Source organism: Aplidium turbinatum, chromosome 18 (genome assembly GCF_918807975.1).
Source record: "Aplidium turbinatum chromosome 18, kaAplTurb1.1, whole genome shotgun sequence".
Lineage (NCBI taxonomy): Eukaryota > Metazoa > Chordata > Ascidiacea > Aplousobranchia > Polyclinidae > Aplidium > Aplidium turbinatum.
Genome location: NC_137489.1, coordinates 15,277,917 through 15,305,125, shown reverse-complemented (window position 1 = coordinate 15,305,125; position 27,209 = coordinate 15,277,917). Strand labels below are relative to the sequence as shown.

At 38.7% G+C, this 27,209-nt stretch overlaps 2 protein-coding genes across 3 annotated transcripts in view; both read right to left on the bottom strand.

The window, feature by feature from the left end:
- The window catches only part of LOC145787829 (C-reactive protein 1.4-like), an 81,563-nt gene extending 74,058 nt beyond the window's left edge, over positions 1-7,505 (bottom strand). The window contains exons 1-5 of one of the 2 annotated variants that reach the window (XM_082599663.1): positions 7,354-7,505; positions 3,444-3,581; positions 2,383-2,666; positions 1,597-1,775; positions 126-1,004 (exon numbers count right to left, since the gene is read on the bottom strand). In XM_082599663.1, the coding sequence (XP_082455789.1) occupies positions 827-1,004; positions 1,597-1,775; positions 2,383-2,666; positions 3,444-3,581; positions 7,354-7,471 (897 nt within the window). In that variant the 5' untranslated portion in view covers positions 7,472-7,505 and the 3' untranslated portion in view covers positions 126-826. Of the gene's footprint in view, positions 1-125; positions 1,005-1,596; positions 1,776-2,382; positions 2,667-3,443; positions 3,582-7,353 lie in introns of those variants that run through there. The other variant, XM_082599665.1, reaches the window with a different exon arrangement.
- Positions 7,506-16,502: 8,997 nt separating this feature from the next.
- LOC145787494 (nucleolar complex protein 2 homolog) lies at positions 16,503-24,777 on the bottom strand. Its single transcript, XM_082599246.1, has 13 exons — positions 24,406-24,777; positions 24,114-24,218; positions 22,757-22,957; positions 22,087-22,283; positions 21,577-21,693; positions 21,067-21,259; positions 20,502-20,618; positions 19,921-20,109; positions 19,199-19,338; positions 18,687-18,827; positions 18,075-18,405; positions 17,163-17,424; positions 16,503-16,738 (listed from the first exon to the last, which is right to left on the bottom strand). Exons 1-13 carry the CDS (start codon positions 24,550-24,552, stop codon positions 16,533-16,535), a joined length of 2,346 nt encoding a protein of 781 aa, XP_082455372.1. The 5' UTR covers positions 24,553-24,777; the 3' UTR covers positions 16,503-16,532.
- Positions 24,778-27,209: the final 2,432 nt, after the last annotated feature.

Here is a 27,209-nt window from a genome sequence, read left to right as displayed (position 1 = left end):
AGTTATATTTAAACCACTGTAAAGTTATTTTTTATAGAAGCAGTTCCTCCTTCATAGAAATTGGCCTCAGGCTAACGGAAGGCATGAGTTTCGAAAAGCACTGTGTCTGTGTAGCCTATGTTGGATAACTTGAGAGCAACATTCGATAACACTCCATTTTAATTTTGTTATTTTTGCGCTTTTATGAAAGAAATGAACTCTTTAAACAAATTCAAACATATATACAGAACTGATCTGCTAGCAGAGTTGTTAATCTAGCACAAAAAACTATAAACAACTTATTCAAACTTGAGTTGTTGTTTATTAATATGTCGTTTGCATGATGTGCAGACAAACCGTTACTAGTGATTCCAAACGTTTAGCAGGCTAAAATTTAAATATAAGCTGTGACAGGGTTTTCAATGAGGAAAAAAAAACCTTGGGGTAAATTCATCTACAAGGGAGTTAATTTGATCTGTCAAGGGGGTAAACTTATTGAAGAAGAAAATAGGTCTATAACAGACAATAACACTTCAACAGTCTTCTTCAGCAACAACTTTAAATATACTCTGCGTTTTCATGCCAAAATATAGGCTACCAAACCTCAGCGAAATCATTGAATTGTGATAAGAACAAGTAGGCTAAGCTTACCTTCGTTATAAAGTAGTAAAACATATCGGTAAATGTAAATAGGGGTTAGGCTTTGTAATATAATTACTGCAAATATTTGGAAACATTTTCATATTTCACATTTGTCCTCAAAAAGCAAGCATTGAAAAGCACAAACTTAAAAAGCAGAAAAGTTGTTTAGTAAATAGTTTATCTTTTGTTGTGTTGGTTCCAGGTTTCACTGCAGAGTTGGACAATCATCCGGGATACTGTAAAAGGCCTTCCCATACAACTCCACACGATCCAGTCCCAAGAACACACTGTAATCCACTGGGCAAGTACACTCGAAAGCAACATTCTCTATTTCCACTTTAGTCAAAATCCGAGGCCAAATCATGAAATTTGTGATGTTCCCACTGCAGGAATAGAACGTGGATAATTTATTATGTGTACTTAGCTCAGTGGTTACGCGCCCGGCTCAAGATCACGCGGCGCTGGTTCGACTCTCGGGGTCTGCGCTTGAGCGACGCACTTCAGGATTGCTCTCCATTCAGCGACACCTAGTAAATGGATTAATTCCGCGGCAACAACACTTTAACAATCGGAAACTTCACTCTGCCAATCTCGGTAACCGACCCTGCGTCAAAAGCCTCTACAAGTATGCGAAACTACCAGGAATAACCTATTAAGGCTGTCAGTCCGGGGATAAAGATTTAAACCGACCAACCAACTTTGTAGTTTGTTATATTACATCATTCATCAACATTACATTATTCAGCAACATTACATCATCAACTGCCTAATTTATCGTTTCGTTCCAGAATGCCAACATGCCCACAACTTGTTCATTAAGTGTCGCACTAGCCCTCCTGTAAGTCATTGTTATTCACTTCAAGTTCTACTGTATCTAGGCCAGAATAGAAAAAGTTGAGTTATCTCCGTAACTTAATTAAACCGGAAAAAAAAGATATAAGAATCAAAATCTAACAATGGAATAAAAAAAAATACCTAAAAGCTTGAGTTGGGTCAAGCCCTCCAGCATTCACACGATCTTGTTCTTGTCCAAGCAGAAGATCACCTCCTCCAGCAATGATCGCACCATTGTATGACCAATGGGCGGCGCGTTTGGCATTCACGTAAAAGTCGCTTTGTCGCTCAGTGTTGGAAAACCGATGGCAAATGTGGACCTAAATAAAAGATGGTTTGTTGTGTGGCTAAGTTGTGAACTTGTCTAATCACCATGGGATGGTTGTTGAAAAACACGCTAAGATCAGCTTCCGTCTTTCCCCGTACCCCTAAATTCAAAATTTCCTACTGTCAACCTTCAGCTCGTGTATGACCAAACAATGCAATAACTCGGTTAGCCTTTGTTAGAACGCGCATACAGGCTACAGCACTTATAGTCCGTCCCGATAACTCAGTTGGTTAGCGCGTGGCTTCATGAACGAAGAAGCTTCAAGATCAAGCGGCGCTGGTTCGACTCTCGAGGTGTGCGCTTGAGCAACATACAAGAACTGCTCTCCATTCAGCGGTATTTAATCGATGGATTAATTCCCCAGCAATAACACTTCAACAATCGGAAACTTCACTCTGTCAATCTCGGCAACCGGCCCTGCGTCAAAAGCCTCTACAGGTATGCGAAACCACCAGGAATAACCTATCAAGGCTTTGTCAGTCCGAGGATAAAGATTCAAAACCAACCAACTTAAACTCATATATTTTTAAAATATTTTAAATTTGCCTATTTACAAACAATAAGTTGTTTTTTATGCTAACACTAGTGTTTAATCTTACCTTTCTTCCCGTGTTCAAGATACTACTGATATCTTGATCATAGTGTGGGTTCATGATGTGAGTACGAATTCTAGTTGCTGACAAAAAACCAAGCAAATAAGCATTTGTGAAATGTCTTCCAGCGGCATAACTGACGAGAGTATTCAGTTCTCCAGAAGTGAAGTCATCAGTTTCAAGCCACATACAAACAGTTGCTTCCTGCATCCGGGGAACGTATGCACGATAACGAACGTAATCTAGTATCTGGTCATCACGAGGAAAATGGAAGGTAATGGATGGGCATCCTGTGACATTGAATCAACATAAATAAGAATAAAAGTTTTCGAAATAAAATATGGCTTTGTGAAGACCATAAGAAAAAGCATGATTGGAAGTGATGATTCTATTTCAGGGGTTTGCGTTTAAGCAACTCACTTCTTGGACAGCTCTCTATTATGTGGAAAAGTATCTCCCACTGAAATCCACCACTAAGCGTAGCTTATTAAAGCGATTTTGGTGTTGCCAATCTTTTTTTGACACTAAACTCTCCATTCAGCAGCACTTAGTGGATGGAATATTCCATACGACAATAACACTTCAACAATGGAAACTTGTACTAAAAAATCCGTCCCTGATTTGAACAATCAGTTAATTATAGTCGTTTTCTGAAAATACTTTTTATCTGCTGAAACAGTGGTGAATGGTAGACATTAGACAATGAACATCTATGACTTTCTCTAGACAAACACGAACAGAAATGTAGAAGAGCGCGCGCCAGTCTCTTTCCAATAGACAGGCACCACTCAAGACACTGCTAAGACGCTAAAAACTTGTTAATCCTTTTTGGAAAAGCATAGGCACATTTTCTTGCTTAGGCCAATTCATTGGGCTTTTTTTGCTTTGAGAGCATAACGAACCAAAATGCTGTTTATTCAATAATAAAAAAAGTCATGGCAAAGGAAATTGCGTCGAAGGTAGCCTATTTTGAAAGCTCAAACTTATTTTCAAAATTAGATATCCCTGTTTGAAAAACTCAAGTTGCAGTAATCTACTTTTTCTTTTTGGCTCCTCAACATACGCACCAGACTCGCCTGGAGGACCTGTGAGTCCTCGTTCTCCTTTGCGGCCAGGGAATCCTGCCATACCAGATTTTCCTGGACGACCATTTAAACCAGGAAGTCCTGGTTCACCATGATCTCCCTTTGGACCCTGAACTATTCCTGAAAGAAAAAATATTTCATGGAAAAAATTTGAGTGAAAAATGTCTTTTCTTTTTAACGTAAATTTTTCTTTATTTAGGAAATCATCTGCATGACGAGCGGTGAGAGTTCTGGGCATCGGTTCGACACCCCTCAAAAGCATGCGTTGTGTCTTGGGCACAACACATAATGACATGACAGAAAGTGGACACAAAGATGGCTTCCTTGCCTTTCCGTCCACTTAATCTAAATCTTCAACCATGGACGTAGGTTTCAGTTTGGTTACGACAAAAATGATGCTTTCGGTGTCTTAAAGATTATTTTATATTCCGGTTTGACAAATGCTGTCGCCAAATAGTTTTACCATCTGAGCACGACGGTAGCACATTTACAAAAGGTTTCCCATTTGGTGTCCTTTCTGGAAAACTGACCAATCGGAAGCCGTGCCGATTTACGTCAGGAACGACGTCACAAAATTTGCGTGAAGACACGCACGAGCAAGTGCCAGAGTTGTGTTCTGTAGGCTAGCCTGTGCACAAAGAAAAATTAACCTCATTAATTGATTATATTGAAAGTTAACCAGGTTATACTAACTTATATTCCATTTATAATTAAAGAAATAGATGCAGATGTCTCTCGACCTCTGTTCTGATTCCTTGATGTTATTGAGGGTGAAAAGTTATACAAGGATCCTGCATTGAGGATCCAACTGAACAATTAAACATATTATTAAGTAAACAAAGTCAGTCAGGTTCGGAAACTTGTATAATTTATTGATAAAGCCTTCGCCACCGCGGACTGGACCAGCAGCTTAAAACGTAACATAACTTACAGAAGCCTATATGGTGTAATTATGATTCTCCAACACAGAAGCAGAAGAAAGAAATTAATTGTCAATTTAAACAAAGTCGCTTTTGTTTGCTTCATGTCGGCCTGCCCAGCATTGTTCAAATTTTATAAATGTAGATCCAGTTGCTAAAAGCGAAACTCAATCTATTGCATTATTGAAATTGCGAAAAGTCCAAAAGTCGGTGACAAATTGATATCTCTCTCTCCAATCTCGGTAACCGGCCTTATGTCAAGAGCCTGTACGAGCATGCGAAACTACCAGGAATAACCAAGCAAGGCTTTGTCAGTCCGAGGATAAAGATTCAAGAACCAACCAACCAAATTATAGAAGCGAGTTGTTCAACAAACTGTTACAAATCAGCAGTTATCACTGTTTACGCTGTGGGTTCAAGATAAAAACAACTTTCACAAAATCCAACGAAAGTTGAAGCCTACATAGCAGAAAGCTCTGTATTGAGCATTCACACCGACAGCAAGCAATATTACACCGATTTATTTATTTATTGTTACCCAAAGGCCTACACTCGGTTGTCTGACACAGTGGCGTAACTACCCATTGGATCTTGTGGATAAATCCAGGGGCGGCACGTTGCTAGAGGGCGGAAAAATGTGATAACGTTTTAAAGTTTAAACGAACAAACACAGTCACGTTAATTTATTCTCGGAGAGACTCAGACTTAAACGACCTAAGTTAACACTGATCTAAGTGAAGCCAAAAAATTAAACAAGTTAGGCTATGCCCAGAGATGTAGCCTACGTATACGCCGCATACTTGCGGCGTAGACTTTTTGTTTGCGCTAACGCTTGCGGTCACATTTTTTTGGATAGTTGTCGCTTGAGGTTACGCCGTAAAGTTTTCGCGTTTTTTAGCGCATAGCGTCAACGCATACTTTTTAATGTATTTTTTTTTTTCGCTACAACACGCCAATACCTTCCAGTGCTGCAGTTGAAAGAATGTTTTCAATGGGCAAAGACATATTGGAACCAAAACACAGCAAAATGTCAAATGAACACTTTCAGATGCTTGTGTTTTTTTCGTGGAAATTCAAAATAAAACTTGTTAAAATGTTTCGAGTGGTTTATACCATGTGAATGTTTGGCACCTAGCAAACAAAATTAGTTTACGCTAGTGTATGCGCTGACGCCGCCAACTTTTTTTACAAGTTGCGTTGACGCATACGACGTATAGTTTTTCGAACGTTTGCGTTTACGCTGACGGCGTCAATATTTTTTGTATGCGCGTACATCACTGGCTATGCCTATAAACTAATCTGCAACTTTTTTAAATTGTGCTTCACCATGTAGTATTTGTGACAGTTTAATGATATTCATGCTATTGAAGTAATGATAGAATGTCAGTTGTAACTTGTAAGCTATAGCATTGCTCAGTCAATTTAGCTTTGTTACGGTAGTTAAGTTCAGATTAGTTTTAAGTTTATTTCACTTGATTGAATCTTTATCCTCGGACTGGGAAAGCTTCTTGCAGAACTTAATCCTGGCAGTTTCGCATACTTGTAGAGGCTTTGAATCACTGACGCAGGCTTGGTCACCGAGATTGACAGAGTGAAGTTTCCGATTGTTGAAGTCATGCTGCCGGGGAACTATTCCATCCATTAGATGCCGCTGAATGGAGGGCAGTCCTTAACGTGCGTTGCTCAAGCGCACACCTCGAGAGTCGAACCAGCGCCGCTTGATCTTGAAGCTTCTTCGTTCCAGAAGTGACGCGCTAACCAATTGAGCTTTCTTCTTTCGTATGAGAGGTTGTTTTTTTGGACTACATTTCATTGGGGTCAAATGAAATGTTTATTTCACTTTCGGAAGGAGACAGGAATAGACCGTGAGGTCATCGAGTCAACTGTCATCTTTACTATCTGTCTGTGGTAGATAGAGGGGATTCCTCCATCTTCATCTTTGAAGATAGGTTAGGTTAGTGAAAGGTTTAAAGTTTCAGGTCTGAAATAGATCACTTAGTTTAACTCAGCAAATTTGCAATTATGATAATTGTTTTTAAGTAATGTGCTGCAGATTCCAGAACAAGATTTAAGTTGCAATTTTTTCAAGTTAATTTTTGCCTATGACGAGAGTAAAAGAAAGTGAAGATTTTTTAGAAAGAAAAAGAAAGCTATAAAAAAAGGGGAACTAAAAAGAATGAAGGAGTCATTTTGAAGTTCGTAAAATTTGCCTTTGCTAAAAAAACAGAAGAGATTAGCACAGTAAATCTTTACGGTACCTCAAATTGAGACGGAAGAAGAAGTGTGGGCTACCTCGAGCAAAACAATAACAAAGTGGTCATTGAAAGCCTGTGAATGAAACTCTGTCAGATAAAGATAAAATATATGCTATCTATTATTCTCATAACGATGTGACTACTTGGCCAGAAACATTAACTCATAACATGAGAGTTGAGATAACCAAACTAGGGCCCGAAAGGTTTCAGAATAAAGAAGGGCCATTCAAGCCAGGGGTTAGAGTAAATACAGGAGACAAAGAATCATTCAGCTGTCTGAGTAAGAAGTGGTTTTATTTTGAACTTTCAATAAAATTAAACAAAACTGCTTTAATTCTTCTGTTGTGTGGAATTTTAATTAGCTTTTACGACGGTGTCGGGGGGGGGGGGGGAGTAGGGGCGGCGTTTCGTGCAAAAATCCAAGGGCGGCATACTGCGTTGCTACGCCACTGGTCTGACATCGTGGGTTTTCAAACCGGTAGTCGGCATTCTGGTGCATCGTTCAAGATCTTAAAGGCATCGAACGGAAAGTGAACTAGGCTATAAAGGACTAGCCTACATTTAACTGAGTTAAACAATACTTGAACTGTAAAAAAATCTTGTGGTTTATTTTAAGTTAAGCAGTGTGTTTAATTTTACTAGCACATAAGTTGTAAAACTATAACGAAATATCCAACTTTTAAAAAGTGCAGTCCTACTATTTATCATGGGGATTACCTTGTAACTTATCACCACTTGCACTTTCAGGGATACAAACTGGTATCATCTGGCCTTGGCTCAAAACAATTGAGACGAAAAGAACTATCGCAGCAAATGACGTCCAAGATAAATGCATGTTGTTTGTGCTTGACAAGACAGTTTGTTTTACACTAATCTGATGCTAAAAATAACATTGTTTTTATACAATTCTCTGTCCATAAGAGTGGTTCTTCACCTTTTTTTTGACATGCCTCACTTTAACAATGATTACATGCTTTGCGCCCCAACCCCCTCCCAATTTTGAACAAGTGTAGCACTAAAAACATTTTTTTTGTATAGCCTACGGTGGATCACAGCATTGTTAGTACCGGAAGTCTATTTGAATATTCTGAACTGAGAGTGAGACAAGTGAGTAATTATAATATAAAGTAATTATAAAGATTAACTCCAGTTTCAGTTCTTCGAAGTCTTAGCCGACTTGGCAGTGGAGTAGAAATTCAAGACACATTGGATTTACAGGTTTTTCTCTATAACTGGAAACAATTTCATGATTTTTGCTTGCAAGACCTTAAAGATGAGTTGGTGCTTGGTTTGTCCGCTTAACCTTATCTTCTACCAGTGCAGCCTCTAAGTTACTGAAGCTCACTAGATTTTCTTGTTCAGCTTGACTCTTCCAGAGGTAGAGCTTGAATGTCAAAGTTTCAATTAGCATGTTTCGTTGGACAGCCATCAAACATTCGTGTGAAAAAGCCCGGTAGCAAGGCTATTACGATAAGACTCCATGCCCTTCCACTCAAATCCGTTGAGAGGATTTTTTGGGCCCGGTACTAATAAGATCTTCGGGTCTCAAATCAAGACACTTTTAAAAAAAACGCGCCACATCCAAAGAATACGCGGAGGTTTGCTCAAATTTTCGGGTCCCTTGGAAAGGCTTCAAGCCTCTAAAATTATCCCTGGCCAAGGTCCAAAAGTACCCCCTGCCCCCCCATGTCAACGCTACTTAAGTTGCACTTAGGCTACATAGACGATTGAAAAGACGACTGCAAAGAGCTCCAGCTTTATAATTGCCTAGCTTTGGCAAACTTGAGCACTTTGATAACTAAGCTTAAGTCACTTTTTATCGGTTTACTAAAGACAATGATTAGATACCAAGGCTTGGCCATAAATAATGAAATGAATCCTGAAGAAATTTTATTCTTTTTCAGATGCCATGAAGGCGAATTGCGATCAGTAAGCGCAACAAAACCTGCGTCTGCATAAAGCCCTACCAGTGATTTCCAGTTTCCAAAAAATGTGAACTGCAAAAAACAATAGCCTACTGCTTGATATCAGCTGCACCTTACTTTTAAACAAGTTAATGAAACTCTTCATACGATCAACTCTTTGCTTTTTTTTGCATTATGTTGTATTTTTCAATGTCTTATTTCCTCGTGATTTAGCCTACTTATTGTTTGATTTCTCAGTTTTGCTAATTTTGTCACAACTTTTCGTTTTCATCAATTTGTTGTTCAGATTTTCTCAAATGAAAAAAATTCTTCACAAGTGGACTCGCAGCAGCTCTGGTCGCACTCAGTAACCAGTCACCACTGACCGCCATTACTCATAATAACTGTAAAACAATGGCGTTTACAATAATATCTCAGTACGTTCATTGTAACAATGTAACAAACAACAGTTCCACAAGATGCGCAAATTTCTTGCAGAATCAATAAATTTGCATGTTACATTGGTCCAGAAAGTTTTTAGAAATCAAATAGCTGACAAGCCGTCGCCAAAAAGTAACCAAACAATAAAATCTTGTTGAAAATATAAGCAAGAAAACTCAAAATGCTAAAAAAGGACATTTGAGCCTTTTTGAGTGTCCTCGGAGGACAGTTCATTTTTCTTGAAAAACGAGGAAACATATTTAGCCCTATTAAAACAATGAAAACTATTAATACTACAAAAAAGTGCTCAATGCTAAGCAAAAAAGCAAAGCAGAGCAAATTAAATCAAATATAGTTATTACTAGGGCCATTTTTATATGACCTTAAAAAATCAATAATATGACTTTATTTTTTGGAAAATATGACTTTATATGACTTTATGTGAAAATCGTTTATTTTTACATGCGAACAACGTCACTCACGGAACTAAAGAGTAAAACATACGCAACATAACAGTAATACACATCCATTTTTATTTTAAACCACTGTTGTAGTACAGTTTCATGTAGTGTGGAATGTTAGAGTCTTTGAAGTTACGATTTGGACGTAAAAATGACTTCAGTAGGCTAAGTTTTACAATCGCTTTGACTTTCGCTGCATTTGATTCTTTCACTTTTGGCATGCTGAACCAGATATTCTCTCTATGTGTAAGTCTCTATATATTTAACTGTTATATTCTTCAGTTTGCTACTAGTTGTACTGTATTTGTATATAAGTAGACCAAGGTTGAGCTTTTTAGCTTGCTTACCCACTGACTGAATCTCACATGACCTCCCACTTCAATGCACAGAAGTAGAACAGATTGTGTTGCAACACAATGCAATGTGTGACCTCATAATGCATTGTGTGACCTCATAAAATATAGGTCTGTGACTGTAAGTGTTATGTAGGCTAATCCTACAGTTTGCCTTCGTTCAATCAGAAATTGCCTAACTTTCTTAGTGCTTAATTGCTTCACCGCTTAAATTGGTACTTTTTATTTAAAGTATACAACGGTATGGCTTTATAACTCAAAAATATGACTATATAACTTAAAAAGCTGATTTATGACCTAACCAGGTGTTACGGCCAATCTCTGTACAAATCAAACGTCATATAAAACCGTTCAAGTCTACTGAATATTACGTCATGGAAGTTGCTAGAAAATGTGCCAAAATTGCACCATCGTTCATAGACTTGTGTCAAACTTGTTAGGACTTGTTTGGGCCTGTTTAAACAGGAAATATTACATTAGCTTTAAACACCTGTTGAAATGACTTCATAATTGTCTTTCATTATTGCGTCACAGTACTGCATACGTGAATTTGAGATATTGCTATCTATTCTGGTCATTCGTAAAATGATTGTTTGAAAGTTGGCCGCACATTTAACTGTTGGCTTAGTGCTTGCTAGCTGGACAAAGGTTCCGTCTTTTATCCAATTAATCTGTATTGTAGTGACAGTTTTTTTAGAGGTGTAGGCGTTACACCTATTTTCGATAGCCTCGGGCTAATTTTACTGGAATACACTGTTTGAATAGACGTTTCGAAAGTGTGTTTATTTTTGGGTCATTGCATGCAGACGAACGGATTTGGGAATCTTACGTTACAATTTTCCCACGAAGAGATTATGGTTTACCGCTGTGACCATAAAAAATAAAAGACGAAGTTTGTAGTTGGTAGGCTAAGAAGCACTTAGAAGCAAAGAAATAATAAAAGAAGATCTTATTGGTTGGTAGTCTAAAGAAGCAAAGAAAATTAAAGACATTTCTTCTCGGTAGGCAACTGAAGAACTTTAAGCTAAACAGTAAAGACATTTCTTCTCAGTTTGGTACAGAAGAAAAATAACTTTGACATTTATCGGCAAGAAAGAAGATTAAAGGCAATCCATCTGTGCTTGAAGATTCAAGTCGAAGAATCCAAGCAAGTTTTGTGGACTTTAGGACTTCATACTCGTACAGCTACGGTATCGTGCATTTAAATTCTTTTTTGTATTTTTACGGTCTTTGCAGTTAAGTTTTTTATAACTTAATTTTGTGTGTTTGTGTAACTTAATTTTTTTAATTGTTAAATTTAGCCCTAACATTTAATATGTCTACACTCGGTGGTGACAGGGACTCGACCGCCGTCGACTCGACTGAGTTTAAGCCTGATGATGTTCTTTGCGGTCGGGCAGGCCATTCTGGGGAGGGACCCATTAACGATGAGGCTAAGTCAGTTCGAGAGGCCCGGCATCTTAGACGGGATATTTTGACTCAAATTGGGAAACTTTCTGTGGCCCTAGGTTCTTTGAGTGATAAGCAGGAACTGTTAATTTTTCGATCTAAGTTATCTACTTTAGAAGAGGAATTACGGCATTTCCATGCTCTTTTGACTAAAATCTTTAACTCTGCAATCTTGGCAGAACTTCGTGATAGGGTAGATCCCGAATTTAACTCGTTAAAAAATAACTTTGAACAAAAAGAAAGTGAGTTCTCAGATATGTTGGATGCTGACATACATCCTGAGGATAGCGCCTCAAATGTAAGCACTAGGATGTCTAGGACTTCGTCTCGGATAGTGGCACAAATTAACCTGCAGCTAAGACGAGAGGAGCTCCAGATCCAAGCTGAGGCCGAAGCAAGAGCTGCTGAGGCCATCGCGAGAGCTGAGGCCAATCGAGCTGAGGCTGCCGCGAGAGCTGAGGCCGAAGCGAGAGCGGCTGAGGTCGCCGCGAGAGCTGCTGAGTTCGCACTCAAAGACGCTCAGTTGAGGGCTGAACAACGAAAAGAGGTAGTTTTAGCTGAATATCGATCAGAGGCGGGCTCCCGGCGTAGCTCTAGGAAGGGCTCTTCTAGGCATTCCAGAAGTGAACATCAATCACAGTTTAATTTACCTAACCTTTTCCAAACGCCTGTTCAATCTGTAAGTGGACCTGTACAATCCACATGTTTTCCAGCTGTTTCAGGAGGTCTCGGGGCCGCGGCTAAGGGTCTTCCGAAGGCTGTAGAGCCAAGGTCTGCAAATTACAACCGAACTCCTCCCCCAGAGCGTACAGGTCACGGGGCCGCCATTAGCAGTAATGCTTTGCCCCCTTCACAGTTTTCTGCGCCGCTAGTTTTTGATCGCCCAGCTACACGTAATTTGGGTGGTTGTGAGAGGCGTATCGCGTCTCCTGATTTTTACGTGTTGAGGGATATTTCGTGCCTCGCCCCCGTAAAGAACACCTAAGTGTTAGGGTTTGAGCCTGGTTTTGTCTGCGGTGGCCGATACTTGTCTGAGCCCGGAACAGTCGGTTATTATCGCAACTATTGTATATAGCGTCATTTTGCGTGTACCTAATACCTATGGTACCAATTTCATGTATCGTCGTGTTTATTCTTATTGCTGTTCATTCTTTGCATGCCCTTTGTATTTGCGTATTAACTTAAACGTGAGTGATTCAAAAAATTTGTGTATCGTGTGTTTTATTCATTGGCTCACGATTGTCCTTCAATTCTTTTTTAGTTATGCCATGTTAGACTGTCATAACTAGGGGCCGCTATGTTACGGCCAATCTCTGTACAAATCAAACGTCATATAAAACCGTTCAAGTCTACTGAATATTACGTCATGGAAGTTGCTAGAAAATGTGCCAAAATTGCACCATCGTTCATAGACTTGTGTCAAACTTGTTAGGACTTGTTTGGGCCTGTTTAAACAGGAAATATTACATTAGCTTTAAACACCTGTTGAAATGACTTCATAATTGTCTTTCATTATTGCGTCACAGTACTGCATACGTGAATTTGAGATATTGCTATCTATTCTGGTCATTCGTAAAATGATTGTTTGAAAGTTGGCCGCACATTTAACTGTTGGCTTAGTGCTTGCTAGCTGGACAAAGGTTCCGTCTTTTATCCAATTAATCTGTATTGTAGTGACAGTTTTTTTAGAGGTGTAGGCGTTACACCTATTTTCGATAGCCTCGGGCTAATTTTACTGGAATACACTGTTTGAATAGACGTTTCGAAAGTGTGTTTATTTTTGGGTCATTGCATGCAGACGAACGGATTTGGGAATCTTACGTTACAATTTTCCCACGAAGAGATTATGGTTTACCGCTGTGACCACCAGGAAAATATGACTTTATATGACTTCATAACTTTCTTAATATACCACATAGGGATGCGGTTTTTGCGTTAAAATTGATTTCACGACTTACTGATGCATAGAAAAAAATATGACTTTAATGACTTTAAATGGCCCTAGTTATTACTATCTGAAGCCTTTACAAATTGTTTCACCTAACGGATCATAAGAAGGTCTTATTCAAAAAGACCTTCTTATGATCCGTTAGGTGAAACAATTTGTAAAGGCTTCAGATAGTAATAACTATATTTGATTTAGCCCTATTATATGTGCATGTGCACGATGTGCATATTAGCTCATTATTACGAAACTGTTGTAGCTTTAAGGATCATGATTTACTAATCACATAGGCTTACTACAACTGCCACCATTCACTTTGCCACCAGACAAATGGCTGCACATAAATAAAAATTACTGAAATTCCTAGCGCTGGGTGCGTCGCAAATCCAGCAAACTTTTCCAAAGGCGTAGCAACAAAAAAATGTTGAAGCACCACTAATTTAAGATGACATATCATGAATGGCTCTATTGGTCTATTATTATTTGCACACAAATCTTTCGTTACTTTTCCAAGCTGGTTTTCATGGCAGATAGGCTACAAGGAAGAAACAGCGTATGCAAGGAAAGGGTACTTTGTTGTTGTAATCTGCCAGACTTCTTTTGACACTATTTTTACCCTGCTTGCAAAATTCGAAGTTTTATGTTGATTCTCAAAGTCTGCAGATGTTCGATTAAATTATAAAAGCCGGATTTCTCGCGGTGGTTGTTGTAAAGTGCGCTCTGGAGACAACTAAGCAGCTTGTGCCTTCTACACCCACTGCCTCGTCAGTTGAACAGTCTCTGTATGACCAGTCAAAACGTGAAACTGAAGCCTATGTCACTATAGACTGTTGAATATGAATTCCTGCCCTACTTGCTCGTTCGATTTAATTTCAGACACACTGATCAGCATCAAAGATGACCGACTCAAGATCAAGCGGCGCTGCTTCGGCTCTCACAGGGTATGCGCTTGAGCAACGCATTTTAGGACTGCTCTCCATTCAGTGGCAACCAATGGGTAGAATAATTACCCGCCAACAACACTTCAACAATCGGAAAACTTTACTCTGTCAATCTCGGTAACCGACCCTGCGTCAAAAGCCTCCACAAGTATGCGAAACTACCAGGAATAACCTATCAAGGCTTTGTCAGTCCGAGGATAAAGATTCAAAACCAACGAACCAAGCTATTTTTAAGGTATTTCAGAAACTTGCAACGGCTTATTCTACTAAATAGATCACATTATTGCCTCCATGGAAGGAATATTATCACTATTTCTATTCAGCGTCTAGCGTACTTTTCTCACTCAGCCAGTCTTGTTTGCACTTGCAGAGTTGTGAAAAATGCAATTTTGAAAGCTTCCAAAAACGAATTTTCGCTTGGCTGTTAATCAATCACAATAACTGTGTGGCAGGTACGATTAAGGATGAAGAGTTTGTTTCAAAATTCAGACCAACCAAGAAATACCTTGCAAACTTACAGAACTAAGATAGCCCACATTATGATTTACAAACACTCTAAAGAAACGTTTATCGGACGTGTTGTAGAAACCACAAATCATCATTAGAAAAACTTATACCCGGACGACCAATCAACCATTAATTTACATTGATTTTACATTTTACAACGTCTGCAGATGTGAATCAATGTAAAAATAACGGATTTTGCTGTCTGGAATGTGCCTTGTTTTTACTACAGTCGTGACGTAGTTGCAAAATAACTACTCTCTTTTAAGATTGGCCAACGCGGCTCCGATTGTGCAATCCTGGTTTAAATAAAAGTGAACTTAAGGGGCTGTCTATAAAACACGTCCTCATACAATTGCACAAGGGGCGAGTTTAACTGATGGGGGCCCGGGGCACTTTTAGATCGGGGGCCCCGTACAAAAAAGTTTTTCACGCCGTTGCTAATGCCTTCACGCCAAGCTCAGTCGCCACCTTGAGCCCAAACATTCCCCTTGAAAGAAAAAGGAGGCATTTTGCAGAAACTTCAAAGACTGAGAGAAAATAATTATACTCACACAAAATCACATTTTTTTCACGTCGGGGAGCTCGGGGCAACTGCACCCTTTGCCCTCCTCCTAAATCTGGTCCTGCAATTGCATGTCCTATTTGTGTCTGTCTGTTTTCCTCAGTAATTGTTACATTGTGATGGTGGCCTATACTTTCTTTTCCGTTATATTTTAGTAACACTTTGGCGAACGCTGTAGGCTATTCTAGCACATAATCACAGATTGGTCGTTGGCTTATACTCGGTTGCTGGTTTGAATCTTATATTTGGTTTTCTCAAAGTGAGGATGAAGATTCCAACCAACAATAGTTTTTTTTTTAGTGTCAGTGGCTAAACCCTTTTTATTTACTGAAGTGTTGTGCCTGCAATTACACATGTGTGCATGAATGAGCACCGTAGGTACTTAGATTTATTGTTATAGGGTGGTGGCTGACTAGATGACCGCTTATGGTCTTTCGCTACTATCCTGATTACGCCATAATCTAACCAATAGCTTTAACTTACAATGCACTGTTTTTACTTTCTCTGCTTGTTTGCGCTGTTGAAACAAAATAAATTGACTTGACTTGCAAAAAATGACCCTCCTCTCCTCCCTCATGTGTCAAAGAAAAGTCGCAATTTACAACCCTCCTGACCACGGACGTCTTTTATGGACAACCCCTTACATAAATGGACTCAGAGTTACAAAAAAAAAATAGTTGGAGTTTGCAGATTTAAACGTCAAACGCTAAGTCTGGTTTGTTTAAAATGACCTAGCCTAATACAGTAGCCTACCCAATACCCATGGCTGCCTACAGATACAACCTGATTTGTCACATTTTGCAGAAATTTCCATATTTTGCTAACTTTGGGTGACTGTTTAAATGAATTTTTCTAAAAATTATATTCTTTCGCTTTCTTTGCTGTTTTCCCCAGATGACACAATAGGTTTTAACATCATCAGATGTTGAAAAACAAAGACAGTTTGATTTCGAAGATTTTAGTCAGACTGTTAATTTTTCAATAACAGTCTGATTGAGGGTGTTTGAACTTAATTTTTCTCATTTGCTACTGCTTCCCCAAGGCAACAAAAAGCTTTTATATCATTAAGAGACAGCAAAAAATAAAAACATCTCAGAAAATGTCAGTCAAACACTAGCAGTAGCGGTTTTCATAATCTGCAAAATGTGACAAATCAGGCCGCGTCTTCAGGTGGTCATGGCCTACCAAGCGAAGATGTTTTAAAACGTCGCTAAAATTTATCCTCAGTTAAGTTTTGAGTATGTTTTAATTTTCTGCCAGAAAACAGTCTTAGTCGATCGTTGACGTTCAATCACACCACCAACGCAATTCTTAGATTAATTTAATTCTGGTATCACTCAAGATCGGACAAATTTAAATCTTCAACAATGTCCGCTTCCATATCGGAGTCTTCGTCCTGTTCTATAGACTCGTTATCATCATCAACGTCCCCATCCTCTTCAACTTCCTCATCATCATCTTTTTCAACGAGTTCTTTTACTTCTTCTTGGACAGTTTCTTTTTGTTTCTTGTCAGATTTAAATTTCATCTTGAATCCACCTGGTAGAAAAATGTCTGTTAATTGCAGATTAATTCAAATAAGTTAAAAAACAACAAGTACTGAAACAAACTGGTTTAATCCTGTCTCTATGAATAAGATAAATAAAACCAGGGAACTGAATTGCTACGTTCAGATACAACAACTTGTGCTGCAATGGTAGAAGACCACGTACAACTACCACGGGTGAGTGTCGAACGAGCATTCATACTGCTCGACACTGTATAAACCGCTGTAGTGTAGTTTTGCTGATAGAATGCAGCAAGATAGAATGTAGCAGATAGAACGAGCATTCATACTGCTCGACACTGTATAAACCGCTGTAGTGTAGTTTTGCAGATAGAATGTAGCAAAAAGAATGAATGCTAAGTTACGTGAGAAGTCTACAATGTCTGCTGTTGTAAGTGTAAACAAAGGATGACCCACCATCATTGAGAGCTTTGTCAAAAGTCTCCTCAAAGTCTTCGTTCTCATCATCGTCGCCGAACAACTGAGACAGCTCCTCCTTGTCTTCCGCTTTGTTCTTCTCCATAAACTTGGCGCGATCGACAGTCGGGAGCCTCTCCTCCACGTTGCGATCCCGATCCGCGATTTCAAGAACGATTTCCCGATTCCTCTTGATCTTGTAGGTATCGTAGTGTCGATTGAAAGGGACTCCCTCTTCTTTCATCTTGCTTTCCCATGCAATCTGAGACGAGACAATAAAGATTGCAAAATGCTCCTACAAACGGGATTCAAGTCTAATAGCTTGAATCTTCGCAGTGTAAGCGATTGTAAGCGAATAAAGAGCTTATCAGTTACTCATAAACGTAAGTATGACTGCCAAGTGTGCAAACCAGATGCCGAAGTGTGCTGTTTTCATCATCATTACCTGCATTGTGTGATTGTAGTCAAGACAAAAAACAAATTATCGAGGTAAAAGAGAGCCAAGCTTTGTTCGTTGAGAAATTAGAGGAAGAATTTCACTTAAATACATTGAAAGCATGCCTTGGATGTTTCAAGAAAATTGCTTTTAAATCATCAAATCAACAGCCACACGTTTCGCTGTATGATGCTGTTGGTTTTGAAGTTTTAAAGCGACACATAGACAAAAGTCAACGGAAGCGGTTGTCTTCACAGGTGGCAGTTTACACGTAAGTCATCGACTGTAGGAAGTGCAGGCTCTTGATACAGAGGAAATTTTAAACTACAACAAATTTCTATTTGAGCGTCAATTTGCTGATGATGATTTATCGAAACACTTTCTTAAACTCAATACTTAAAAATTGAAATTGATCGTAATAATAACGCAGTGCTTGTTGGGAAAGCATATCGGTCAGCATTGAATCGAATCCTCACCACGGCTCTGATGTCCTTCACGTCAAACGTCACTTCCTGTCGTTTCGCTTCGATGAACTTGGCGTTTTCATTAACTTTATCGACAATTCCTTTCAAGATCTTGCTGTAATTGGGCGTCTTGCAATCCTTAACGAATTTCTTCAACGTGATCACGGTTGGAACACTGAGTTCAGGAAAGGCTATCGTGTGAGCCTGGCTGTTGAAATAAGCCATGAGGAGGTCATAGACGCGATCTACTGTCCCGTCGCGATATGATTTGTCTTTGAGTTGAGATCCTGAGAACTTGAGCATCGTCTCAAAAGGCAGAGATTTCGCGCTCATGCCAGATGGCCTGTGATTTAAAGACGAATATCTTAAGTTGGTGTTCGATGCAGCTCATACGCGACTCAAACTTAAAGTTTGTGATAATTTTTTATCAGGTTCGACAACACAACGCCACGTTGATGTCTGGCGGAAGTGTTTACAAAACAATCTCAGCATCAGCTTTCTTTATCACATTGAAATTAAGAGGTGAGCGAAGTTAAAATTGCCAGGAATCTCTAGTGTAAGTATTTCTATGTAAATCTAAGAAAAAAGTTATGGTTAGTTTACCAATACACTTTGGCAACTCACTTTTTCTTTAGCTCCGGTAGCCTGAGCGGGTGAGTTATAAAAGATAGCAAAGGAATATATGTGTTAGTGCAACTTCCGAGTGCTATTAGATCTTGCAAGACGCGAAACCGCAACGGGAAATAGCGAGTGGTAGGTAGAACGCTGAAATCGTAATGAGCTGATGTGAGAACTTTCAAACCATTGGTAGAGACGGTTTTTGTTTAGTGGGAGTACCTTGGCTGTGCCATCGATATAAAACCACAAACCATACGACACTTCTTACAATGGCTTGCAGGGCATTTCAAAACTATTTTTATTGTGCGACCCCACTTAAGAAAATAATTTTTTATGCGACCCGTTATGCGACAGTTTACTCTGTAAACTAGCTATTGTAGGCCTACTTTTACCTTGTTTGGTGACATAACCCATACTTCGGGAAGCCCCGGCTTATATAAGATAGCTCAAACACACGGATAGGTAGTATGAAATAACAGTAAGAAAAATATTATAAAATCATGGCAAAAATGACTTACTCAATAGTCCCCAAGGCAACCTGAACAAGAGGGTATATGAGGGGTTGCAACACGGTACTGGGGTGGATAACCGACAACACCCGGCACCAGAGGCCGATGGAATGGACATATTGCCAGTTGTACACTGCTTGTCGAGTTTCCTGTAACGATGCGTATGAACTTGTCAGTGCCCAGACAGCAAATCAGTCATTTTTTTAACGTCTCCAGACGTTGAATCAACGTAAAAAAACGTTTAATTTGCTGTCTGGGGCAATGTGATGACACACGTCATTAGTGATATTCGTCATCAGAGAATGTTTTGAAACGGTTGTCAGGCACAGTAGGTGTTGCCCTTCGTTTTTCTATTGCTTTATATGCAAAACATTTAAACGACGAACCAAACAGTTAAATGTATTAAATAAGCGATGCCTCAGAAAAATGTTGTTGCAAGAAAACTTAGTAAGCGTTGATAGGTATGACACACGCCTAGTCAAGTGTTAAAGTTGACGTGTGACGTCACTTCGACGCTGAAAACGAGATCAAAAGGAAACATTTGCCGACTACCCAGCTAGCCGATCCTGTTTTTTTAACTTCTTAATAATTTAACTTCTGCAAAATGATTTAACTTCTGCAAACGTTGAATCAATATAAAATAGATTTTGTTAGTTGGGTGGATACTACCCTTATTATCACGTCTACAAACGAAATTTTTGCATTATTTTCCAAAATAATCAAACCTGCACCTTATTTCTCGTCGATATAGCTTTCCGCAAGTGAATGGCCAGCTGTCTGATGAACATGAAGGCGAACCTGTAGGTCATGTTCGGGTCGACTGCGCACACTTCTGTGAAGGTTTGTTGCATGAAGTTGATCATGGGGAAGGTGGATGGTGATGTGAACTTGCAGTTGGCAACATAGCTCAGGTAGCATTGCTGCGAAGAAGATCGAGTTGAAAACGTGAAGCAAAATAATCCCGAGCTTGAAAGTTCGCGCAGCAATCTTACAGGCTTCTGTGAATGGAGTTATCACGTACCAGCATCGATCGTTCTTGTGCGTTCGCTGCAACTTTCTTAAAGCTCGTGTTGCATGAACACATTTACCTTTTTTTTTTCATGTTTTTGCCAATATGGAAATATCAAAAACTGTGACCGAGGCCCAAACTCCAGTTCAAAAGTTGGGTTGAAGGTTCTAGGTTCAATAATTGGGTTTGAAGAATGTGTGTGAACTTTGCTTACCCCTTGCACTTCATAATTCAGCACAGACGCAAAGCAACACGACGTCACATTTAAAGCAAGTATCACGATAAAAATATGGATCTTGCCACCTTCATTATGGTTTCAAGGTGACGATCCTTGTCCATCTTCACCAGTCTTGTGATGCACAAAAACGCCAAAACGCGAATGCTTTCATTGTCCGATGAGCTCCAAAACTTTATTAAAAGCTGAAATGAAGGCAACATAAGAACAACACAACGTCTACGTGAGAAAGCAGTTCAAGCATTCCTGGTTGACGAGGGAACAAACATTTCGATGCATGTTCCTTAAGTTGACTTTTGGAAATGATTTTACTTCGCAGGCGTAGGATTTCAAATTTCCAGCAATCGTGATCGTTCGCTCTGGCAGAAATGCCGATGTTGGACGCATCAACAATTGACGTCTTTCTCCAGTCGACTACAACGAGGTCAGACTCTGGCTCCGAGTTTGCTTTCGGGATCATAGATGCTAAAACGTGCATGGCAACTAAAGTGAAACCAGCTGTTTGAATGAAGTATGGAAAATGCTTTTTTTCAATCGTAAAAAAATTCAGTAAGATCTTCGCTTATTGCCGGTTACACAGCAGCAAATAGATGAGTTCTATTCTATTTCTAACATACAGCAGCAGCAACCTACCTTTGCAAACGTCTTGGCCATCTTCGGGAAAGCGACATAATAAGGCAAGAGTACCAGAAGATGACGCAAGAAGGCTCTGGTTACTGATGGCTCGATCAGAACTTGAACCAAGGTTAAGGCGTCTTGTAAGTATGCGCGCAACTCATCGTGGATGCTGGCCCACTTTGGCCGGGACGACGGAAGGGGGGCTTTCCTTCAAACAAATAAATTTCTTTGTTTTTTTTAGAAGTCTATTATAATAGCGTTTCAAAGGCTGAGTGCTCAAAATGTTGGATTTTCATTATGCAGCCTCGAAGGAAGTTCCTCAACCAGACAATCTATTCCAAAGTGTAACTTGAGACGCAAAGACGGCTGTTTAGTTTTTTCAAAATTATTAACAAATCTTAACAAAAATGACACGCAAACCATTCCAGAAAAAAGGCAAGTTGATGAAATAATATCTTGCAGTAAATCCTTACAAACATGAATATAGGCACGCGTGCAAACACGTTCGCTGCAATAACTACTCACATTTTTTTTGTTCTCTTTAATGTTTCGGGGTGATAGTCGAGCATCGTGGCGAGTGCTGACGGAATACATTTGACGCACATTCCAACGATTGCATTGAACGATCCAGCACCTATGACCCTGTAAACCATGTTTGTCAAAACCCAAGCAGCAAATCAGTGCTTTTTATATTGATTCAATCTCAGTAGACGTTGGACCAATGTAAAAAGAAATTATTTACTGGAACGTCTTCGATTCATTAAAAATAAAAAACATATTTTTTTATGTGTCAAAACTAAAATGTTAGGTTAGAAACATAGGCTTGAAAAGCTCCATGATGAAAACACATCGGTTTTATATTAACGAACTTGAGACTAAAGCCCAAATGTACGATTATAAAACAGGGCCATTGGCCTAGCCCCGGCAGACCACATTCCTAATATCCTGGCCTGATTAAAACAAAGAAGGCAGTGAAAACAACTTTTCATTGCAACTAAACCGTGATAATTTTTGAATGCATGCAAAGTAGCGTACTGATATTTCAAAGTGCCGGCTTTGGGCCTTTTCCTTTTTTTCCCTTTTTTGTTGTGTTCCTCTTTATTGCCGCCATCTTGAATGCTAACAAGCGCAGCATGGAACGCGCTGCAGAGCTGACGGAAAGCTGTCATAGAAGGCTCTTTGCAAATGAGTCGTGATTTCCAGCTCTCTATCAGTTTGTCGGTAACTTTTGTCTGTTGGATAAAACATGAAAGAAATACGAAAGGGAAACACTGAGAACCCAGAAACTTCAGCCTTGTCAGTTAGTGAAATTATCTGCAACTCAAAAATATCACACGAAGCAGATTCTTTCAGCAATTCCTTACGTGCTCTGCCAACATACACAGAAACGCGCTCTTAAACCGGTGTCTCTTCGAAGGTCGAACAAAGGGCTCTCACAACTCAGCCGACTCGACTGACAACAGAAACATGAAGACATTGAAAAATACCACACACAAGAAGATCATACAACACTCAGCAGAAATATCGATACATACTTGGTGTCCATGTGGCATTAAACGTCAACAAACTTATTAAAGCAAGAAGATTTCACACATTCACCATAACTTGATGCGTGCACTTCACACAGCTAGCTAAGCAAGAATCAAGATCATAAGAATTTAAAGCATCATAACACAGGTGATGTCTAAGAGATAAAAACACTCACTAGCTCTTTCTTTTTTGACCTCTTTTGTGTGTCTGCTTCATCATCATCATCACTTGACCCAACTTCCAACTCACTGTCAGAAGACATCTCTTCTAATTGTTCCGGAAGTTCATGGAGGTTTGTTTCCATTTCATCATCATCTTCATCAGACATAGGAAGATCTTCTCCATCATCAAATTGTAACAAACTAGCATCTTCCTCCTGAAATGTGATTAGTTTTTAAAAGATTCATGCGATTCCGGGTAAGTTTTGTATCTTATCTGGAAGAAAATCTACCTCTAAAATATCAACTGAGAGTAGAATGGATAATTTTTAGCTTGATCAAAGGTGCAGTGTACAAGAAGCAGCAGAAAAAGAAACCCCATCAATCCAAATTACTATATGTTGTAACAAAGCAGATGTAACTAAATTGGTGGCGAAAACAATGTGATGCAATTAATAACATGGCATGCCAGTGGCATACACAGAAAGTTTTCATGGGGGAGGAAAAAAATGCAGGAGACCATGTTAAACTGTATTAAGTGTATTTATTTCACGGCAGAAACAAAAGAAGGCCTATGACAGGCCACAAAACGTAGACATGTAGCCTAAATTGTTGCTCATAATGAAAGCTACAAGATGGTCGATTAGGCTAATCTTCAGTAACTTTATGTTGTTTTTTTTTTTTTTCGTTAAAAATGTGTAAATTTGTTGTTTAAGTAGGCAATGCAATGTAACCTATGAATTCACTGTGCATTGTGCATTTGTGCAATGTACGGTAATGTAACTCATGCAATCCACTGTCTATGAATATTGCATTTGGCCATTCTTTTCTGTAGAGTAAAAATAGGTTTTTCATGTAAGTTACTTTAAGTAAGATTGCATGTGCCATCAAAAGGTTATTTTAAATATAACACACTAATAATATAAAATAAACACTTTTTATGCAAGACCACGTATTTTTATTTCATGTTTTTCAAATCCACGTTTAGCCCTGATTTTCAGTTATAACAAGATGTTTTAAGACTACTGGTATGTTTTTTTAATTTCTGTTTAATACCCACCTTCATAAAATTAAATTTTGGGAAGGGCTATATCAACAAGGCGTAAAATTCGCTTTTTAATGTGTTTATGTCACTTAACAATCAAATATCATTTGGTATATTACTGAAACAACATGTTGCAAGACAGCTGTAAACATCCTCCTGGTCTTTCTGGCTTAACATAGCTATATTTAACATACATATTTTTAAACAATTCCATTGCATTTTAATCTGGCAACCAATTCTGTACTCCAAGTTAGACAAATACGATGAAGAAAACTGTGTATGGACGTGGCAATACCAATTGTTATAAGCAAAAAAAAGAGCCAACTAACCTTTAAAAACTTGTGAAAATCAGGATCTTTTTCTTTTAACTTATTAAGTTGATCTTGATGTTTCATTGCATTTTTAGTCTTTGCTTTTAGTCCAGATTTTTCAATCTGAAATTGAACAAGATTTTGTAACTCTGTGAAAATAATTCTTTAGTAGTCTCCTGGGAACAGTGCTTATTATACACAGATGACACACAAAACTCAGATTGTGCAGTATGTTATAATAAAATATACTTCAGCATAATACATGATAAATTAAAAAATATTCTTTCTACATTTTAGAAGTTGTTTTTACCTTTTTAACATCACTTTTTCTTTTTTCAGACTTGATTTTTTGTGATGATTTTTTTATTTTAGCTTTTCTGCCATCATCATCATCACCAGATGAATCTTCCCAATCCTTTGCCATGAACTCATCCAAAGACATGTCTGCTAAACTCATGATCTTCGTTGTATTGGTAGCTTATAAATCAAATGACTACCTACATACTTAAAATAACAATTTCAGTAATTTCTTATTTTTACTTGTTGTTTACAGTTTCACATACATTAACAATTTACAGACGAGCATGGATAACTGCATACTGCTTCAACATATCAATCGTTTTATTGAATTACAATTCAAAACCAAATTCTACCTTATATCAGGCCTTAAAACTCGTGTTTTTTTCCGGCAGCCATCGTGGCCTACCTAGAGCTCCTTCTCGGCGGCCAAATCTGCGTGCTTGGAGGCCAAAATACAATAATGATAGCACAAGTAAATAGCATTAAACTTGCAACAATGTTAAAATGATCACTTAGCGTTGTTGAAGTCTGGGCGACGTCCTGCAATAGAATTGTTGTATCACGCATTAAATGCTTTATCGGGATTGTAATCCGGTATTGCCGGACCATCTAACGACCCTAAATTGTTTTAACTGCTCGCAGCTCAGTAAATTGTTTCAACTGCATACCGCCTTTCATAAAACCTGACCATTTATTCCGTTATGATGTCAACATTGAGGGTGTGAAGTCACTAACCCACAGCGTTCTCAACTATGAAGACACGTGTTTTCCCCTCGAATGTCAACTAACCTAGTTCTCCTTTTTAACAACGATTCAAATATTCAATACAACAGTAGTGACTATGATGCGCTGACCTAATTCTGCGTCACTCTTTGATACTACATATTTTCGACATTTAATCCACGATCATTCTATTGCGAAATTAAATAATTGGCTATAAGAAACCGGCGGCCAAACTTGGCCGACTGAGGAGGTAGCACCGGCGGTCATTCAAGCACTACTTAGCGGCCATGGCCGCGATGGCCGCCGGCTGCTTTAAGGCTTGTTATATTGAGTAAAATTATCTGTTAAAAGTATCTCACGTAATGAATATATCAGATAAATGAATCAGGATTTACTGGTTGCTTGCATGCTTCATTTAATCGTATAGTTGTCTATGTTTCTAGGCCAGAGGTGAACCTGCGGCCCGTCAAAGAATTTGGTGCGGCCGCAAAACAATTTGACACTTTAATGCTGCATTAGATAGCTTCAGCTGTATGATTCGCATCATAGGCTTTTGTTTGTTGTTTGAAAAAGAAAGTTCATTAATTGATTTGTTATTTCGGAGCATAATGGTCGAAACACTTAGTCAACTTGAGCAAAAAGGATAGAGCAAAAAAAGAAGAAATCATATTCATATGAAAACAAACGCTTCAAAAATTAAACTGTCTTCATTATCAGTGCAAGTACTGTTGCTCTATCCTTTTTGCTCAAGTTAATTTGTTTTTATTTTTTACTGTGGTATGTTTCGATTCTGCGTAAAATAATTTCAACTGGGTGGGTTTATTACTCGCCGCTTGTTCAATCAAGCAATTAGAGATCATGTCCAGAGGCAGGTCTGAGTATCAAACTAAGATCTTGGAAGCCTTGTACATAAAACGTCACAATCCACTTTTGAACAGACAATTGTATGCTTGAGGCTCGTCTTTCTTGCTCTCAGTATTTTAAAATTAGTTTTTGCGCACTTTGCCTTTCTATCATATCATGTGATCTGTTTAACACCTTTTGATGCAGTTACCTTTGAGTCTCGTAGAGCCTATCGTTGAGTTTGAGCTAGTCAGAAGTACTGTGCAGTTTTTGTCTTTTCCTGTTTATAGATTTAGGTAACCATTGTATTTTTATTCAGATGTAGTTAAGTTGTATGCATATTATTCCTGAAGAGGACATCTTGTGATGTCGAAAACGTTCGATACTTAATTTGTTGCGTAGTTTTGTGTTTCTATATGTAATAAACTTGAAGATGTTAAACTTGATCACGTTACTCGACTTCGTATGCTTATGGTTCAACAAGACCGGTATGGCCCGTTTCGGTGAGTCCGATCCCTTAACGGGGGATTTTTTCAATTTTTTTTTAAAATTATCGGGTACCGTAGCCTAATTATCATTGCCGTTTTAGGGTTAGGGGTTAGGAACTCACCGAATCAGACTCACCGAATCGGACTCACCGAATAGTAGCAGACCCCAACAAGACAAACTCTCTACCGAGGCTCCTTTCAATGTAAAGTAGGCAAACAAAGGTTTTCTGCATTATGAAAAACTACCAACTCTTGAGATAAGCTAATTTGGAAACAAATTACCTAGGGTGTGAAATCGGGCAAATGATAGCTAGTCAGTGGTTACGCGCCCAGCTCAAGATCAAACAGCACTGGTTCAGCTCTTGGGGTGAGCGCTTTAGCCAACTGGACTGCTCTCTATTCAGCAGTGCCGAGTGGATAGAATAATTCTCTGGCAACAAAAAGTGGAAAAGTTCATTCTGTCAATTTCAGTGATGATCTGCGTCAGCCGTCAGTGGTTTAAAGCCCCTATAAGTATGCGAAACTGAAAGAATCAAGCTCTCCAATAAGAAATAAATTAATTAACATTAAATGGAAAAAATTGCATCAAATATCTTGGTGCATTAATTGACTATTATCTCAATTGGAAATGTCACATTCAAAAATATCTAAAAAAATTTGAAAATCACCAAAGGAAAATCATTTGAAGGGTTAGAGGCCAACAATACTCTTTTCTGCCATGGCGTTTCTTTTGGTCACCGGCCCCGAGGGTCAACCGCAA

What these genes read in the sequence shown, in the direction of transcription:
- LOC145787494 (XM_082599246.1), bottom strand. Translation starts at nt 24,552, where the DNA reads ATGAGTTTAGCAGACATGTCTTTGGATGAGTTCATGGCAAAGGATTGG. An exon ending in GGTCAAAAAAGAAAGAGCTA is followed by an intron (nt 22,284 to 22,756) that starts GTGAGTGTTTTT and finishes TTTATCCAACAG; the next exon opens with ACAAAAGTTACCGACAAACT. An exon ending in CTACCGGAGCTAAAGAAAAA is followed by an intron (nt 18,406 to 18,686) that starts GTGAGTTGCCAA and finishes TTTAAATCACAG; the next exon opens with GCCATCTGGCATGAGCGCGA.